Consider the following 17,662-nt stretch of genomic DNA (forward strand, 5'->3'; position numbering starts at 1 on the left):
AACTTTAAAATGCATAGAATCCTTTTAAAGACTTCTTTTGTATCACAGCCAGGTAGTCTACAGTTTTTACAGAAAAAATAAAGCTGCTCAGAAGCGTTCATAATGTATGCAGACATTTAAACCAGAGTATGGTTTCAATTTTGCTCTTCCAATTGTTCTTTTTTTAAAAAAAGTGTAAAAACTATAAAGTATGCAATTTTGCAAAATAACCCTTTATTTCATATGGCTCCATTATTTCCAAACAATACAGTACCCCAGAGGTGTAATTATTTTATGTGATTGTATCAGATCACCACAAAATCTCCAGCTGACTATTGAGAGAATGCACCCAACCCCGGTCTCATGATTTGGAAATCCCAGTTTTAAGTACCTTTGGTCCCAAAATTTTATGTCAAGGCAAAGTGGAGCAGTTGAATCCTGTCACACACAGTGATCGGTATCCGCATTATCTTGTACAAACAGCTGAAAAAAGTTAACAGCACTTTATGGCAGTGTCAGACAGAAAAGAACCAGTTACATCATTTGCAAAACAAGTGAATAATGAACAGTACCACAGTGATCGCTGTATTTTTACTGCAGTAAGATGCATCTTATTTTTGATGCTGGGGGTGGAGGAGGGAGAAGGAAGCTTTTAATTTTCCAGTAAGCACGGTAAATTGAAATCTTGCTTTTGGAAATCCGATGAGAGCAACTTAAAAAAAAAAAAAATCCCTCCTGCAAGAGACATCATTGTTGAAAAGCTTGATAGAACCGTACATAAAATACTACAGAACCTGTAAGGAAGGCGCACTCACCAAAGGGCACTGAAGAAAACACTGCTTGTTGTGAATGGGCAGATACTCTTCATGTAATGGGATTCGAAGAGCAGTAATGCTAAACCACTAGGACTTGCATCGTTTCAATTGTAACAACTTGTTTATGAACAATTAAACATAGAAACGTACAGATGTTTTGTGTGCAACCCTGGCAGAGAACCATCTTTATTCACAATACACTTAAATTCCTATGTTCTCACTTCTGTGTGCAACAGCTTTCAGTTAGCATTTTTTTCTGTATTTTTTTCATGCTGTATCACTTCATACGCTCTTCCTAGTATAAATTCAAAGTTTGCCCACACTTCAGACTCCTAGTATAAATTCAAAGTTATAATTATTAACCATTTTGTGATCAACTGTATGGTTCATTAACATCATTTTCTATCAAACGCATTTTGAACTCTTCAGAAGAGGAAGCCCATGGATGGCACAGCAAAATGCCCACTACAACTGTAACGCCGGCCAACTGCCAGAAGGTAGAACCGAACTGCAACCGACAGGAATTTATGTTTTACAACCTAGCCTGCGAAGCTCCAAACAGTCTTGACCAGCATGGTATTTTTAGCACAGAATTTCCTACATATTGTATACTTCTTATGTTTTTCCCTTAATAGAAAAACTTCTTTTATCCAATTTATTCTCTTTCATGAAGCAGCATCCAAGTTCGTGCTGGGAGGGTACTTCAGAGCTTCTTAACAACCGTTTCATTCCACTGTCTTCTACACCAACTCAGCCGTAAGGAGACACAACGTCAGGTGCTCTTCACATTTTCCAGTGCAGGCAGGAAAGAAGCCTAAGACCTAATACTATTTACTCACCCTACCAAAACAACAATCAGTGCTTGAAAACAAATGTCTCGCAATAGTAAGAACTATGGAGGAACAAACTGAGAATGAACAGGACCAGATAAATCAAATGATTACCTGAAACATTATTGCGCATTACTAATTTCTTTAGGCAGCATGTGAACACCCACTATTGACTGCAATCCACTGGGAAAAAAAAAAAAATATACTGCATTTGAAAAAAACAGTATGCTCCGACATGGAGTTCACAGGGTCTATAAAGAACAACCTCCTGATGCGCGTTACTGCTGTGCAATCTGCTTATATAAACTTCCCTTTTTATATCACTCCAGCCTGTCCTAGCTCAAAATAAAACCAGCTGTACTATGGGCATCTCTGTGGTTCTGATCAAACCACCTGGTGGACAGAAACGAGTAACTTGCCATCTGCATTTTGCAGTTTTGAGAGTCCGTTTACGCCCACGTGCAGCAGACATAATCACTTACATGGTAACAGCGCTGGGCTGTCCCAACGCCTTCCTGTAAAATGGCAGATTAAATACATTCATTCCATCAGCTGCACTTTAGCAAGAGCAACAGGAAAAAAAAAATACTCCCAAGGCTGCCTCCCTTTCAGGGCATACCTCTTTTTAAATGGATTTTACATTACACCAGAATTCAGGTGTGTGACTGGGTGTAACGAGATGGGATTTAGAAACAGTATCTTACCTAAAACATTAAGCTGTAGGCAACCACCGTCCTTTGCCTCCCAGCCGCAGTGGTTCTTTTAAGTCAATGAGGGGACTCATAGTTCAGGGGAACTTACTATGCTGTATCATTTTGCAACCATCCCACTGAGCTACCTTAGGATAAAACTACTGCTTTTGGGGGGACAGGGGGGGGCATATTTGACTAGGTATTTTTCCATTAAGTCAGGGAAATTGGCATTGCCTCATTTTTGGAATGCTCTCAGCTCCCCCCACAAAGGGAACACTGGCTAGGGTTTGTATTCTGCACACCACCCACTGTGATTCATGTAGCAGGAGAGGGAGAGAGAAGGGGGATCGATATTGCTAACTGAGAGCCAAAACTACTGAGGGCTTACTTTGTTCTCAGTAAAATTACTCTGTAAAAGGCAGTATGCCAACATCTGAAGTTCTGGCTATCCTGCTTGTATTTAGGGAGATTAGTTTTATTTTAGGAACAGCGCTCTCAAATCTGTGTATAATCACATAAACACGATGCCAACTAGACCTGCCAGAAGTAAGACTGTACATCATAGACATCCTTTCAAAAGTATCCTATGTCACACATCTGAAAGTGCCTTCTGTTCCAGTTTGCCTTTAAATTCAACTCATCCTTCTTCCAGTAAGATTTTAGCACCGTGGTGAGCTAATTAATACTGCCCTCCATGTAGTTATTCAGAGTATTTCCCATACTTTTTTTTTTTTTTGCAGTAGTTTCTTCCTATAGATTTATGATAGCAATTATACCTATTTTTTCTTTTTAAGAAACTAGTTTTTCTTCTATTACTCCTTAGCAAAACATTAAGATGGTTGGCATTGAATTATTTAAACTCTCCCACAAGTATATTTAGCGCTGTTGCAACTAGCGGGGAGAAAAAGGCCTCTATAAACCACTCAAAGGTCACCTTGGTTGGACTGCAGTATACAAAATACAAAGGTGGCAAAAAATCACCAGCAGCACCAGCAGACCTTCAGAAACAGCTAGAATTGCTCTGGCTCCCAGTGCGTGACAAAACTTTCCCCTATTCCCTAAGTTTTATGTCTTTCCTTCACTGTATTTTCACCTTTAAAAGTGCATTTTGAAAACTGATAACGATCGTTGAGATGCGTTCTGAACAACAAGGGAAAATAAACCAAGTGACTTCATATTTTCCAAGTTTCCTCATAATACAAGATACTGGTAGCACACGGAATTCAGAGAGCTGATGGTAAGACCACAGCAGGGATGGGCTGATTCGTCAAATGTGGATAGCTTTTAGTCACACTATGATGCTGCAATGCTTTTCTGAGGACTGATTCCTCACAAAACACACCTGATGCTGGATCTTATTTGGGTCTTGGTTTTAGATCAATGTGTCTAATATAACAACCGCTGACTGCGTAGCCGCAAAGATACCGCCACCTGCTCTGTCGAGTATCTTTGACTCCAGCACAATGAGTTGCAATAAAGTACAAGTTTGTGCAAATGAGGAATCTCTACCACACCAATGCTGTACAGACTACTGAAGAGACAAGTTGCTGAATTTTCTGAGCTCTAACTACAATGCCAAGAAATACTTGTGGTGACAGAGCTTTCTTGTCACAGACATTCTTCTACGGTGGTTGTACGATTGCACCTTTTGTCCAAATGCTGTATTTGCTTAAGTGTGGGTGAGAGTATACATTTTTAAAAATACAGACAATTCTTAAAATAATACATCATCAGGTCACTATGTTACTGATCTTCACTTTTAGTGGAGTTTAAAATTTCCCCAAGGAGAGGTAAGAGTCCGTCCAGTATTTTTCTTTACTCTTGAATATTCACATTTGCACATACAACATGATATTCATTTGCAAGAGCCTGGATTCCCATTGTGTCCTCAGGTCCCATTCCACTTTTAAAATAGACAATGATAAAAATACCGAAAGATGCAGTACCACATACCGCCTGACAAAAATGCAAGTGATTGTATGCCGACTAGCCACAGGTTACTGAGGGTCATCTCCCGAGAAATAGCTTTTGTTTGACCCGGCAGTGGAGGAAAAGCTCCTAAAATCAAAAAGAAAACACATTTAATGCTTCTGCAGCAGGAATGATAGCCTTAATGCACAATTCTTTACCGTCGCTGTTTGTCCCAGCAACAGTGCCCACAAACAATTAATTGGTTACTTCTGTATTATGCTGGTAAACTTTCAAAAGATTCTCCGGCATTAACAGTTATCTTCAAGACAATAAAAAAAACCCCTTTTCTTTATTATTATGAACAATTTTCATTTCATCCGGATATCAACTTAAACTTTAAGCATAAACTGCAAAGCATTCCTTAAAAGCAGCCATCCTCAACCTTTGCAGGGAGATCCGACTGTCAACTAAGTTTTCTGTGTTATTTCTGAAGTTATGTTAATGTCCATGTGATCACACTGAATGGACTCCATACTAGACTTTACAGCTGCTTGGTAATGATTTTGTATACTGTGAAGAAGCAATACACATGCACTCTCAAGGTTCCCCTTGAATATATATATACATACATACATATGTACATACATACACACACTTTTTTTTTAAACAATAGTTTCCGTATGTTGTTCGAACATTCATTGGCCAATCAGTCATACAGACTAAGGAAGCATTGTAATTTGCTATTCAGTTTTGCAGAAGGACTTTTTTGAAACATCTGTTTAGATGAGAAAGACTGGCAGGAGACACAGCTGACACGATGAAAAAAAAATGATTTTTCCCTATTTTGACCTTTTCTGACTTACGACACTAAATTACTTGTGTCTGAATTCATCAGAGCTTTATGATCATAAGCAAATTGTTGGCATATATTTATGTCAGCGTATTAAATAATTTGCATTAGATTTTACCGAGATGCACAAAGCCTAGATGATATGAACCACTTTGTTGTTGTTGTTAACCCTGAACAGTGGATATAAAAACTCTAAATATACCAGAGAAGATGATGTACTTGCTGCAGCATTATGGAGTCACAACTACTCATAGAAGAACAAGAGATGAATGATTCAGAGAGTAAAGATATAGCTGTGTCAATTCTGAATCTCAGAAACCACACAATTTGGGCAATTAGATACCATCAGCAACTTATCTCTATGCTTCACATTCACAATCAAGCATTTAAGACAAAGATTTTCTTCCTGTATGAATGCTCTTAAATAAAAAAAAAAACAACCTAAAAAAACCCCCCAAACCCTAAAAAACCCCTGATGAGTCCCATCCTCCTCTCACTGATACGTATTTTCACACACGGGCAGATTTGCCACACCATTTATTCCCCAGTAATTCTCACTGCTAAGCTTTTTGCCCACTGTACGCTACATTTGTTCTTCCATGGCCCATTTGTTTTCCTGTACCAACACTGACCTTTGGTTTAAATAACTTTCCTTTTTCCTTGGTATTAATAGCAACTGTCTCTTCCCCCTCCTCCTCTCCAAAGGCAACTTGTGTCTTACAGAGAAAATGATCCTTCACTCTCCTAGCTGAGACAAGCCAGGCGCTTTTAGTTGTCCTTCACAGAAACGACTCCTCCTTCCCCTTAATCATCTGAGCACCTATTATCTGTCCCTCTCCCCGGTTCAATTCATATTTCTTGAACAGGGATGACGGACCTGTACGCAGAATTTCCAGATGAGGTTCAGATTTGGTACAATGAAGACTATTTCCGTAGCACTGGTGAAAACCCTCTCCTGTTGCCCTGTAGGATGACATTGCTTACTTTTTTAGTTACATCACACCAGTTGGCTTATGATCAGAGTGAATAAGGAGCATGATGACTTCAGTGTAAAATTACTCATTTCCAACTGATAAGCTCCTAGTTTATAGGGTTTTTTTAATTAGTCTCCAAGTGCTTTTGTCCTGCTAAATGTAATCTCATTTGTGTTACTGCAGTGTTCAAGGTTATCCTGCTGAAAAGACTTCAGAGAAACCATGAACTTGCCAATACAAGCTTTCCACTAGCTGCTAAAATAGGAGTCTGTGTTGCTTATACCTACAGATATTAACTGTAAATGGTTTTAATTTCATAGATGAAATGTGTAAGAATGCACCTGTAAGAAAGGATGGGACAATTTCATATTCAAACTTTAGGCAGATACTTTTTTTGTTTAAGAGGTCTAATATTACAGGCTTTCCCCATATCCATTAAAGTTTGTAACACTTAGGAATACAGCAAAAAGGAAAAAGGTGTTTTAGGCTTTCTTTCTTCCTCTTCCCAAATAAAAATATGCCAAAAGAATGTATTCCTACCAATGACATTGTCAATACAAACTTTTAAAGTTTCACATAGCATTAAATATTACTCCAGCTTTATGAAGTAAGCTTTATGAACTGAGACAAGTGCCTAAGCAGTGTGTATTTAAACAAAACAAAACAAACCGAAATCAAAATGGCGAAACAGCCCTAAGTCTTAAAACCACACCAACTTGAGACAATGTAACACGTCAATACAAAGCTAGCTCTTGAGCAGCTTCAAGCATTCCCCTCGCATTAGGCCTCAGGACTTTTCCAGGGGGTTTCCAAAAACTGTAACAGCATTTGCAGTAAACCAACAAAAGCAATGCAAGCAAGTTCTCAACTGGCATAAATGGTAGTAACTTTAAATTATGCTAATTTATGCTTAATAAGGTCCTATGTCATAGCATTTACATTTAAAACACGTCTTATTAATTCATACTGATTACATTGGCAAATTATAACCAATTATCCTACTTTGGAAGTGCATTTCAATGAATAAATCTGATTATATTCATTATACTCTCTGAAATTCTGGTCTACTTAGATTTTTTTGGGTATGACTTATTTTAATGGTATTTGTGAAATAACGTCTCAACAGCAAGAATTCCTTACCTCCTATTGACTACACTTGTAGTTTTAAACAGATTCACAAATTTGTCTAATAAAGTCCAATATATGCTTTTGGATGCAATTTATATAGCAGGGTCTGACTTTTGCCATCAATGATGGATGAGTGACAGCAGTATTTCATAAAGCAAAGTACAGGTCTTGTTAAAGAACTCTATTAATCTTTTTAAGCACTGATAAATTAAGCACTCAAAACCAAATTAAAGCAGTCTTTGCAATAAATAATCTAATAGAAGTAGTGTCTTTGTTTAACAGTCAATCTGGAATATTAATCTCAGTTGATTCAAGAGACTGAATATTTTCCCCCCCTCAACAACTGTGCTACTTGCTAATGAAGAGATTATTTTTCTTCAGAGACAAGCTGCATTATTTCATCTGGAGTCTTCCTACTCAGTCTATGTTTGATAAACTTCCTTTCCTGTATGTCTAAATAAAACTCTATTTTTTCCCTCTCTGGATTTTCCTTTTTTTTTTTTTTTATTTTGATGAATTCCTCTGTTTTGTATTCTGAACACACACACACACACACCTGCTGGAGAGCAGATGACATACTTCAGTATCAACTGGATGGAAAAAAAAGAGCCTTGAGGAAACACTTCTCCAGCTATAGTTTCAAAGTATTTACCTCGTATTTTGAATCACATGCTTGCCAGTATCCCCTCAGTAATGTCATTAATGCCCTAAATTTATTTAGATTCCTCTGATCCATGAACACTGCAAGTATATTATGACAGAAGTGATCCTCAGTACCTCGCAGCAGGGAGGCCGGTACTCAGAGCACAGGGCTGCAGATCAAGACTCCAGAGACTTTATGCTCTGGACTTCTGGCAGATCCTTCCAATCATAGCATCTTTCTGTTTAGCTTAACAGGAAACGGAAGAGGACTATGGTTTTGGATTAGACCTGCAGACTACTTAGATCAGTTTTCTCTAACAGTACAAGTGCCGGAGGAACATGCTAAATAGCCACACTAAGCAGACAAAATAACCTGCCTCACATAAAAGTCTTACTTAATTCCTTTTAGTCAAGAACTTGCTCATTTTAAACCCTGAAGGTTTTATATCCCCCCCCAACTTAACATATGCTCTGAATACTTTTACTATGCATGTAAGCATTCACTACCTCTTTGAATCTTGCTAAATTATTCCAACTCAATGAAATCCTGTGACAGCAAGTTTCACAGCCAAACTATGTTATCGCAGAAAAAAGAGGATTTCCTTAGATCTGTTTTGCATGTGCCAGCTTCCAAACACTACCCTATTCTAATGTTACCCGGGTAATTTACCTTTCCTAGATAATTATAATCGTACTTTTTTTGCCACATAAAAAGTATTGATAATTATATCTATTGTGTTCGTGTGAAGAACGTATACGCCTTCTTAAACCCTTTTGAGATCCTTGTAAGAAAAGACATTAACAAAGCACAATTCTCTTTGCTAGATATCAACCTACCTGTTTCGTAGAAATGGGTCAAAAGATCCTCCTTTTCAATGAATCGTTGATAGAGCCAGTGTGTAAGAGCTTCAGGCTCTGCAGGTACATCTTTAACTGGAAAAACCCTACCAAAGAAACAAACATAATTAAACCTAGGAAGTGCATTCTGTATGTGAAGAACAAAACTCTTCCCTTCTGCCCCAGCCCACCCCAAAACACAGAGAACAAGAGTTTGGTATAAATCTAACTGCGTGGTTCATTCTCTCTCCAATTCACAGATCACATGGGTATCAAGGATTCTCCAGGTTACCAGCCAGATGATGCACACAGAAGACATAGGCATTATTAGCTTCTATCAAATGTTGTGCTACAGCATTTGATAAAAGCTACTAAGTTGCTGGGTTTTTTTAAAATAGAATACCACCACGCTGTATTACTATCCTTAAAAAAATACAACCCAAGAAGCTATGAAGTTCATGCACTGAAACAGAAAGAAATAAAAGACTGAGAAGGTTCATCCACAGTTTTGAAGAAACAGTTCTTCAACAGGCAGAAGCTACGTAACAACATCTCTTCCGTATCCCAGAAAACGAGTCCTCTGTGCTTTTCAAAGGATGCCAGCATCTTTGTCTGAAATTTCTAAGGCAGGTTTTACACTGAAAACTGACCATGTGAGTAAGTGTACTCAAACATTGCTGCTCTGTTTTAAAAACCCCAATGGAAGAGTTACCAATGTTTTGGTACTTATACACTGAATACTAGGTCTACTTAGAAAATCAGATATCCAGGGCAGAATTCACCAAGATACATACATACAGAAATCCCCAAATAACCCACCATACCTCACTGGATTTTTTCAAAACAGAATTTCAAGTCTTACAGTAATTGTGAAATCTCCTCAGCAGACCCTAAGTGCCTTTTGACACACAAGAACTTACGTATCTGCTGTGTTTCACTGGGAGGCCAATGCAGAAGAGATTTGTGCATCGGGCTAGCCTGAAAAATTCATACTCTGAAATGTAAGACCTTTACTGTAGGTTTCTCTTTTCAGGTGAGCTCTCATTTACCCTGTCATCTATGCCATGCTTCTATTTTCATTAGTGGATTTTTCGTGTCTTTTTAAACAGAGTCTTGATTGATTATACTGAAAAGAATTTGAAGTAACACCACAATCATATGGGAAGTGTCTGAACAGATATGGGAATGTCAGACTACAGAAATAAGACACGTCTGAGGAGTGCTTTTGTTGCTGTTACTGCTTTCAACATCTTTGCCTGCTTTGTTGCCAAGTCCTTTGTATCTCCTCCTTTCAGTTTGGTGCATGGAAAAATAAGCTGAAAGTGGAGGAGAAAAGCAGCAAAGCATTGCTCTAATGAGCAAATTAAAAATAATGGTGCTTCAGTGTACAGAGATAACTTCAATATAAGGAGATGAACAATTCTGTTTTCCAACTATGGCATCAACATGAACTCAGATATTTCTGTAGCCTTTGTGGCAATTCTACCTACGTCTGTCTCACGCTGCAGAGTTCTCTGTGCTCTAGTAAAGCCAGTCTGTCCCAGTAACCAGAAATTAGCAACTGTTATCTCAGGTAAAATACAGTTTGAAGAAACGTCTTTAGCCAAAGACAAATGTTATGAAATAGTTGGTGGTCCAGTAAATAGTTCAAGTCCTCAGCGTGCATATTAAGAACAATAACAAAGACAGGTAATAAAGAACTACTTTATCTTGAAGCCCAGACGTTGTACAGCAGATTAGGATTAAACCACATAGAGGCAAGTAAAAAACCCACACCCACAGAGAAAGGACCGTTTTTGTTGAGGGTATAACACTAAGACAGACTTACTCTCTGTCCCCAAACACAACCGAGTTGCCAAGCACTATTTTTACTCTCTTCCGCCTATCTGCTGTGAAGAGATAAAGGGACTCAGCAACGGAATATTGTGTTTCACAGTATATTTCTGAAGGACAGATGCTTGCTTACGCAAGTTTGAAGATGGTTCAGAACTAACAGAACGCGTGTGTGGGCTCAGGACAGAAGTCTCGTATTACCTGGCTTTATAACACAGTTTCCATTGTAAGCTGCAGATATTCTTCACCTCCACTTTCACTTCTCAGTTACCTAATGGGTAACAACTCTACAGCTCAATAACCTAGTTAAGCTTGGTATTTTTCCAAGAATGTACCTACTAGTCTGCAAACATTATCACAAGAGCTTACAAGATACTCATTAGAAACAATTTATGAGCTGGCACTTTAATGGAGTAGCAAAGTAGCCTAAGTGATACCAATATTGTGAGAGACTAATGGAACACAGCACACCACCTTCCTGCTTGAATCCATCCAGGCTCTTGTATGAATCAATACAGTTACCAGAATACTTGAATCTCTGGATATAAACTCGGCCTCTTAGAAGTTTAAGAAGCAATCACCATTACACCCATTTTGAATGAATATTAATGCAGAGTGGAAAACAACTGGTTTTCCAATAATGCTACACTAGCTGCCACAATTTAGCAATGCTAAGCGCTAGTGTATTTAGAAGCATTTTCAAACATATTTTTAGATTATCCAGAGTTATTTTTACAAGCAGAACATTCGTACTAATGACTGAGCTAAATTAGAGATGAAATGTTTAAAAAATAAAATCCTTAAAACTCTGGAACAAGCCCTTCCTGTACTAGATAAGGTGAAGCTAAGCCCCCCCCCCCCCCCCCATTTATACTAAACATACTGCCACTATCATCATTCTCTGCCCAGAGGGCTCCTTTAGCATCTGTGTTTTAAAAGAACACCCTCTTTAAGGAGACTGGGTTCAAGAAAGGTAACTGAGAAAGTCTAATGTTACAAAACTCTCTACACAGACGATCCAAAACAACAGCAGAAAGCCATTGCTCTAACTGGACCAGGGTCACCCCCAAAGGCTGCGAGGTCTGCCAGGTCTACTGTTAAAAGAAGGAAATAGTTTCTTCTTTTCAATGAGGTATTTAAACAGTTGTCAATGTGGTCACAGCATGAGCACCATCTTGGCTCTACCCCACCTTTGGGTATCCAGCGTCAGGAATGCCACTAAAAGCAAACAGTTTGCTGATCTCATCAGGAAAATAAAATGTTATCACCACATAGAACTGTCCTGACAAGGAACAAGGTCAACATGTAATATCTGAAGCTTCTAGATTCTCTTGGGCACTTGAATCTTTCTAGCTTTTGGAGAAAACTAACCTCACATTGCATGAGGAGTGTCTTTGTTCCTGATGTGGCAAACAAGGAATTTAATAGCACTGGATAAGACAACTTGACCAGAAAATTCAAGCAGAATGGAAATACCGCCTTCTTTCATTTCTCATCAAGGCAACAGCTACTTTGCTATCATCATGGGGAGGTGGGGAGGGAGCTAAACTTCAATAAAAGCAGTGCCGCCACAGGCTGCACCCTGGGAAGTTAAAAGTGGGGGTGAAGTAAAGACATACTCCGATGGGAGTCTGCAAAGCTGTCTCAGTAACGAAGCAGTATCGTCTAGCTGGAGGTTACCTATCTGCAGCTGCGAGGTGACCACAGACGTGGGACACTCCACGTAGCTGACTGAGGGACGGCAACTTTCTTAAACCACTACGCAAATGTGTTTCTATGTCCCAAACCAGAATATATTAGCATAAATAACAGTCCAGGAAAGAAGAAAGGATTTTAAAAAAAGGAGATATAATTGTCGAAGACGTGTTGGCATACATAAGAAATTGTGGAGACTTACCTACTGACAGGCCATTTCTCGAACAATCCCAATTAATTTTCAGACATACGGCATTTTCAGAAACATTTAATCTCTTTTAAATGGTCCTTATTGGAGAAACAACCTCTAATTCTGTATGAAAATTCTAAAGTTCATAGATACCATCTTTAAGTACTAATTGCCATTCTTCATCTGTCCTACCCTGAATTAATAGTTCTTTATTACCCCTGCGCCTTCTAAATCATATTACCTACTGTTTCAATGACTCTTTAAATAAACCCAGCACGATGGAGGTCATTGGTAGATCTCAGGCACGACTGAAAATAAGTTCCTTGCGTAAAAAAAAGCATATTAAAATATATTGCCAAACTGGATGCCCTTCATAGACATTTCTGCAAAACTCATTCAGCAACCACAACGTATTCCATCTTATTTATAGCTAGGAGTCTAGTTTATTTCAATAAATCTGTATCAATGTAGACGCAAAAAAAAGAACTTCCTCAGTAGCTGAAAGCTTGTTTCAACAGCAGCACAGTACAAAAACTGGTACGAGAAAGAAAGGTGACATAGTGCTCATCCGCATTATGGCACAAAGATAGCTGAGTTAGCTGGAAATACCGTGGTACTTTCATGCAGCATAAATGCAGCTATCGTCTGCGGTGGAGGCGACTACGGCTGGCTCTGACTTCAGGGCCTCCACCACAACTGCTATCACACAGCGCAAACGTGGGAGATGGTTGTACAAGGGCATGACCCAGCGGGAAGATAATGTAAAAAACCCCAACCCCACGCCATTCTTGACTGAGGGGAAGCTAAGCATCAAACAAACTTCATACCCCGGGTTTTTTCAATTTTTAACTCTTGGGTTTTGACAACAGAACTGCAGCACATAGGTAATCTTACTATTAGAGAAACTTGGAGACCAGCTGAAGTGACTGGTGTAAGAAGAAAAGAAATAATCCTGAAACTCAGCTCACTGTGGAGAAACGGTGGGAGCTGAGAATAGTAGCCAGTATGCAGTCTTGCTACACAGACACCAAACCACTCAGATTATTTCTGCTGAGTGTAACTGCAGTGAATCTGGATTTGTGGTCAACGCACGTCACAAAATGACCCAAGCTAAAGCTTAATCATTCGGAGAAGAGAAAACAAACCTTTCCAACAAACTCATTAAAAGGCAGGTCTCACAGTGATGCCTCTAGTTGGAGATGCCTTGCACCTTTTCCAGCACTTTTTTTTTGGTGCTTACTGCTTTAACAGATGGGTTGAAAGTTCCCCCAAAAATTCCAGCGCCATTTGACCTGGAAAAAGTTAATTAGATACTTTCCTTGAGTATTATGTTTCAGAGAGCAAACCCAGTTTTTCAGCACTTTCCAATGAGTTTTGAGACAAGCCTGTCAGGGTCAAAAAATTATTTGATAGTTAAAAGGATGAGTTCTCACACCTTTGTGTTTTGAAGAATCTGAAATTTGGCAATTGTCCTTTTTTCTAGGGAAGTGTCTTTTTAACATTCTGAGGAAAATCAGGCCACAGCTTAGCCTAATTATGAACCTCTGAAAAACATGCCATTTGTACAGAAAATTGAAGTCTGAAAAGCAAGGTTCAACTCATTATCAAAATGGAGCTTTCAAACAAAAAAAGATTACTGGATTAAACTGAACCTTCTCTGCCATTTCCATCAGCTAGAAAAGCATCTAAAAATGAAAACATAAGGCTGCTTGCTGTGTCCTCTACAGTCCTCTGTTGCTCCCTAAGTAGGATGAAAAAGAAATAATCCTGCAGTAAAAGGACAGGCTATAAAAAAGGAAAACACTAGATTTGAAAGATCGTAAGGCAGAAAGAGACAGGTTGTGACCAAGGGGAACAGCAGAAAGGACTCACTGAGTGACCAGAACAAAAGAGGCTCTGCAGCCTCCTCTGCTCCAGTTCGAGTAGCACAGAAAATGTTGCTTTTTTCCCCCACTGCTGTCATACATCAGTTCCTCACTCTGGACTACTCTAAAAGGGGAAAAGCATGTTTAAATCCCGATTCTCCTTTCATACAGTAGAGATGGCATCTGGTCAAAACTAAAACTATACTTTACTTTTCCAAAGGGTTTTTTTTTTTTGGTAATTATTTTTTTTTTGCTATAACTCGGTTAAAAGAAATAAGAAACTAGTGCACTAGAGCACACAGACTCATGCAGAACTTTCTCTCTCCCCAGTTATTTAAAAATTACCCTTAAAATGTATTTCAAATGTAATATCTCAAGACATTCCAAATTACAAACAATGAGCAAAGTTTTGTTGCACTAAATGAAGGACAAGGGGGGAATAACAACAATCCAGACATACTCGATATACATTTCATGAAAATTTCAGAGGACATCTATGTCAAACGCAGAAAAATAGAAACACCTCTGACATTTTCCATCTTTGGAAGACATTTTTGACATTTCCATCTTTTTAAAGATGAAGTCCACTTTACCTTGGGTTTTCCTTTGTTAACTGAGTTTGTTTCAAAGAGTTAAAAGAAATGCACCAGCTTCACAAGGGACATCTCAGGGATCCACACAGCACAGGCCTTTTCAAACCTCAGTCACTGATTTAATCCTTGCCTACACCGTTAAGGACAAAAAGTAGTTAATACCCAATTGTTATCAAAATTAAGAATTACTGAGGAACCACCTCGAATTTGTGACCTGTGGAATAAGCGCTGGCGTTCCCAGCTGACAACCCTAGATACTCTAATGGCTCTGTTACACCAATGTGTTGGTCTCCACATGGAAGATGAATTTAAAGAAGTGGTTTAGGTTTCCTGGTCAAGCCATACAGCTACACAGGTCTGGTGTATCATCCTCCACACCACGGCTTGACCAGCTCTCAGGGAGCAGCACTGCACAGAAACCTCCCAGGACACTTTTCAGCACGTTAAAAGGTAGCTCTACATTTCCAAACAGAAGTGCCAGGGACGAGAGGAAGGAGGTTGACATGGCAAGATCAGCTAGCTGGTCACAAAGTAGAGCTGTTTGTAGCATGCACTGTTTATCCAGCATAAAGGGTTTTGGTGTTTTTTCCAGAACTGCTCCCGATTAAGATCTGACACAGAAACAGGCTCAAGACATCACTGTATTTTCGGACAAGTGAGGATGCTACCTAGGAGGCACAGACGCAAAGCTCCTGAGAGACAGCTTTCCACTGACCATACCCATAATCTCAAAAATAAGCTCTAAGAAATCAATGTCAGCCCACTGGGCTTCAATTATCCAGCTTCCCAATCCTGGAGAAGGTTCAATAAAGTGATAGCAGAGCTGTAAGGTTTTCTTTAATACCAGAAACCCTCCGGGAGAGAAGGGTTGTTCCCTACTCTTCCCTGTCTGCCTCCCCAGTTTCCCATGCACATACTCTGTCTTCACAGGTTCTCAGTGGTACCAACAACTCTGTTCAAATCATCAATACATGATTTAAAGTTGTCAAAACCCTGAAGGTGCCCATCACATTACAGCATTTTGCTAAAAAGAAAAAAAAAAAAAACCCCAAACAAAAAACAAAACAAAACAAACAAACAAACAAACAAACAAAAAAAAAAAAACAAAAAAAACCCCAAACCCTAATGAGTAAAGTCAGGTGATCCGGGAAAAAATAATAATAAAAAAAATCAGTTGCTGTAATGATCTGAAGGGAATCCCACAGGAAAATTTCTGTATAAGCAACAGAAAAAGATGATGCAACATGAGTAAATTCATGTACACACACTGTTCAGTTGCTCTCTGCTAATCCGGCCACGGATAAATACATCCTTTATGTAAACCAGAAAAATATTTTTAAAGCCACACAAAAATATCTAAAAATAAATTTTATTGTCAAAAACACTGAAGGCAAAAATTCACCATATTCATTCCAAACTACAGCTCTAATGATGTTTTAGCTAGATGATACACTAAATCTGGAAAAAAGGATACAAAAGCAATATGACTTTTTTAGTACACAATTATTCTGGGTACTCAAAGAGAAGAGTTGCAGAAGGACATGACAATAGTTGAAGATGAAATTAAATACCAGTAAAGGCAAGGCAATGAACACTGGGGAAGGAAAAAGCACCAGCAGCTACGCATACACTGCCACAGCCTCTAAGATTAGCTATTATTACTCTGGTAAGCGATCCTGAAATCACTGTGGGGAATTCAGGATGTCAGTCAACTCACAAACTCGTTATAGCAGAACTAGAAAAGGCACAGACAAAAGTAACAAGATAATCAGGGAAAGGCTTTCGTGTAAGGAGACACCAAATAGATGAAGACTCATCGGGCTGGGAGGGGGACAGGGACAGCTACGGCAGGATATGAGAAAGCTCTGTAAAATCACAGGCCACAGAGAGCGTCACGGAGGAATGATTGATCCACTACTGGCAGGACACGAGAAACAGGGTGCACCCACTGAAGGCATCAGGTGGAGAACTTAACACAAGCAAGAAGGAAGTGGTCCTGGCTGCCACCCTCAAGAACATTTACACGCTGCAGAAATTGTAGAAGTCTAAGTATAAGCAGTTTAAAAATAGTATTAGACAAGTTTGTGAAGGCCAGGTCCATCAGCACCTACCAAAAGAGCGATCCAGATGCGACGCCTGCTCAGAACATGTTACAGCCACCGCGTGTTTACGTGCAGAGAGATGGTGTGAGGGCTGCCTTCCCCCGCCTGTGCTGCTACTGCCCACTGTCAGAACCAGGGTACTTTGTTAAATGCATCTTTAAGAATTGCTACTCTGCATCCAACTAAAGCCCTTACAGTCCAGGGGACACGTGCCTAATCTTGACGTGCCAATTTAAGAATCACCAGGACAGGAAAATTAGCCAAAGCTCAAGTTAAAACCAAGACACTCAGTTCTCGTTTCAGAGGTACTACGTCCAGCTCTCAGCCTTCAGAGACATGCCACTACCTTAGTTTCCATTTGGGGCACACTTCAAATGTTTTTGAAGGATCAGCCATAACAACTAGATGTTATTTAAAAAAAAAAAGACAGAGAGGCCTGCCCATGTCTAACCCAGAGATCCAGTGATTTAGACCCCTCTGGAAGACAACAACAAACCTACACCCAACAATAAATAATTTCTAATATTTTTTCTTAGAATTTTAGTACTACAAGAACTGTAACATTCAAGTTCAATGCAAGGAAGGTTACATCATCTTTATGCTCGTGCTCAAAAATAGGTTTTGAATACACACATTTAGAAGCAGGAAGTTAAATCAACTTAAGATAACTTTCTCTCTTTTTTAAAGGAAGTATTTTTGGAAACACTCTTTAGTAAAATTCTAAAT

At 39.0% G+C, this 17,662-nt stretch overlaps 1 protein-coding gene across 3 annotated transcripts in view; it reads right to left on the bottom strand.

Annotated features, from left to right (window-relative positions):
• Nucleotides 1-1,129: 1,129 nt before the first annotated feature.
• LPGAT1 (lysophosphatidylglycerol acyltransferase 1) overlaps nucleotides 1,130-17,662 on the bottom strand; it is a 65,491-nt gene continuing 48,958 nt past the window's right edge. For all 3 annotated transcript variants that reach the window (XM_075496377.1, XM_075496378.1, XM_075496379.1), the window contains 2 exons: nucleotides 8,659-8,765; nucleotides 1,130-4,374 (listed from right to left, as the gene is read on the bottom strand). In XM_075496377.1, the coding sequence (XP_075352492.1) occupies nucleotides 4,223-4,374; nucleotides 8,659-8,765 (259 nt within the window). In that variant the 3' untranslated portion in view covers nucleotides 1,130-4,222. The remainder of the gene's footprint in view (nucleotides 4,375-8,658; nucleotides 8,766-17,662) is intronic.

Source organism: Mycteria americana, chromosome 3, assembly GCF_035582795.1.
Source record: "Mycteria americana isolate JAX WOST 10 ecotype Jacksonville Zoo and Gardens chromosome 3, USCA_MyAme_1.0, whole genome shotgun sequence".
In the NCBI taxonomy this organism is placed as follows: domain Eukaryota; kingdom Metazoa; phylum Chordata; class Aves; order Ciconiiformes; family Ciconiidae; genus Mycteria; species Mycteria americana.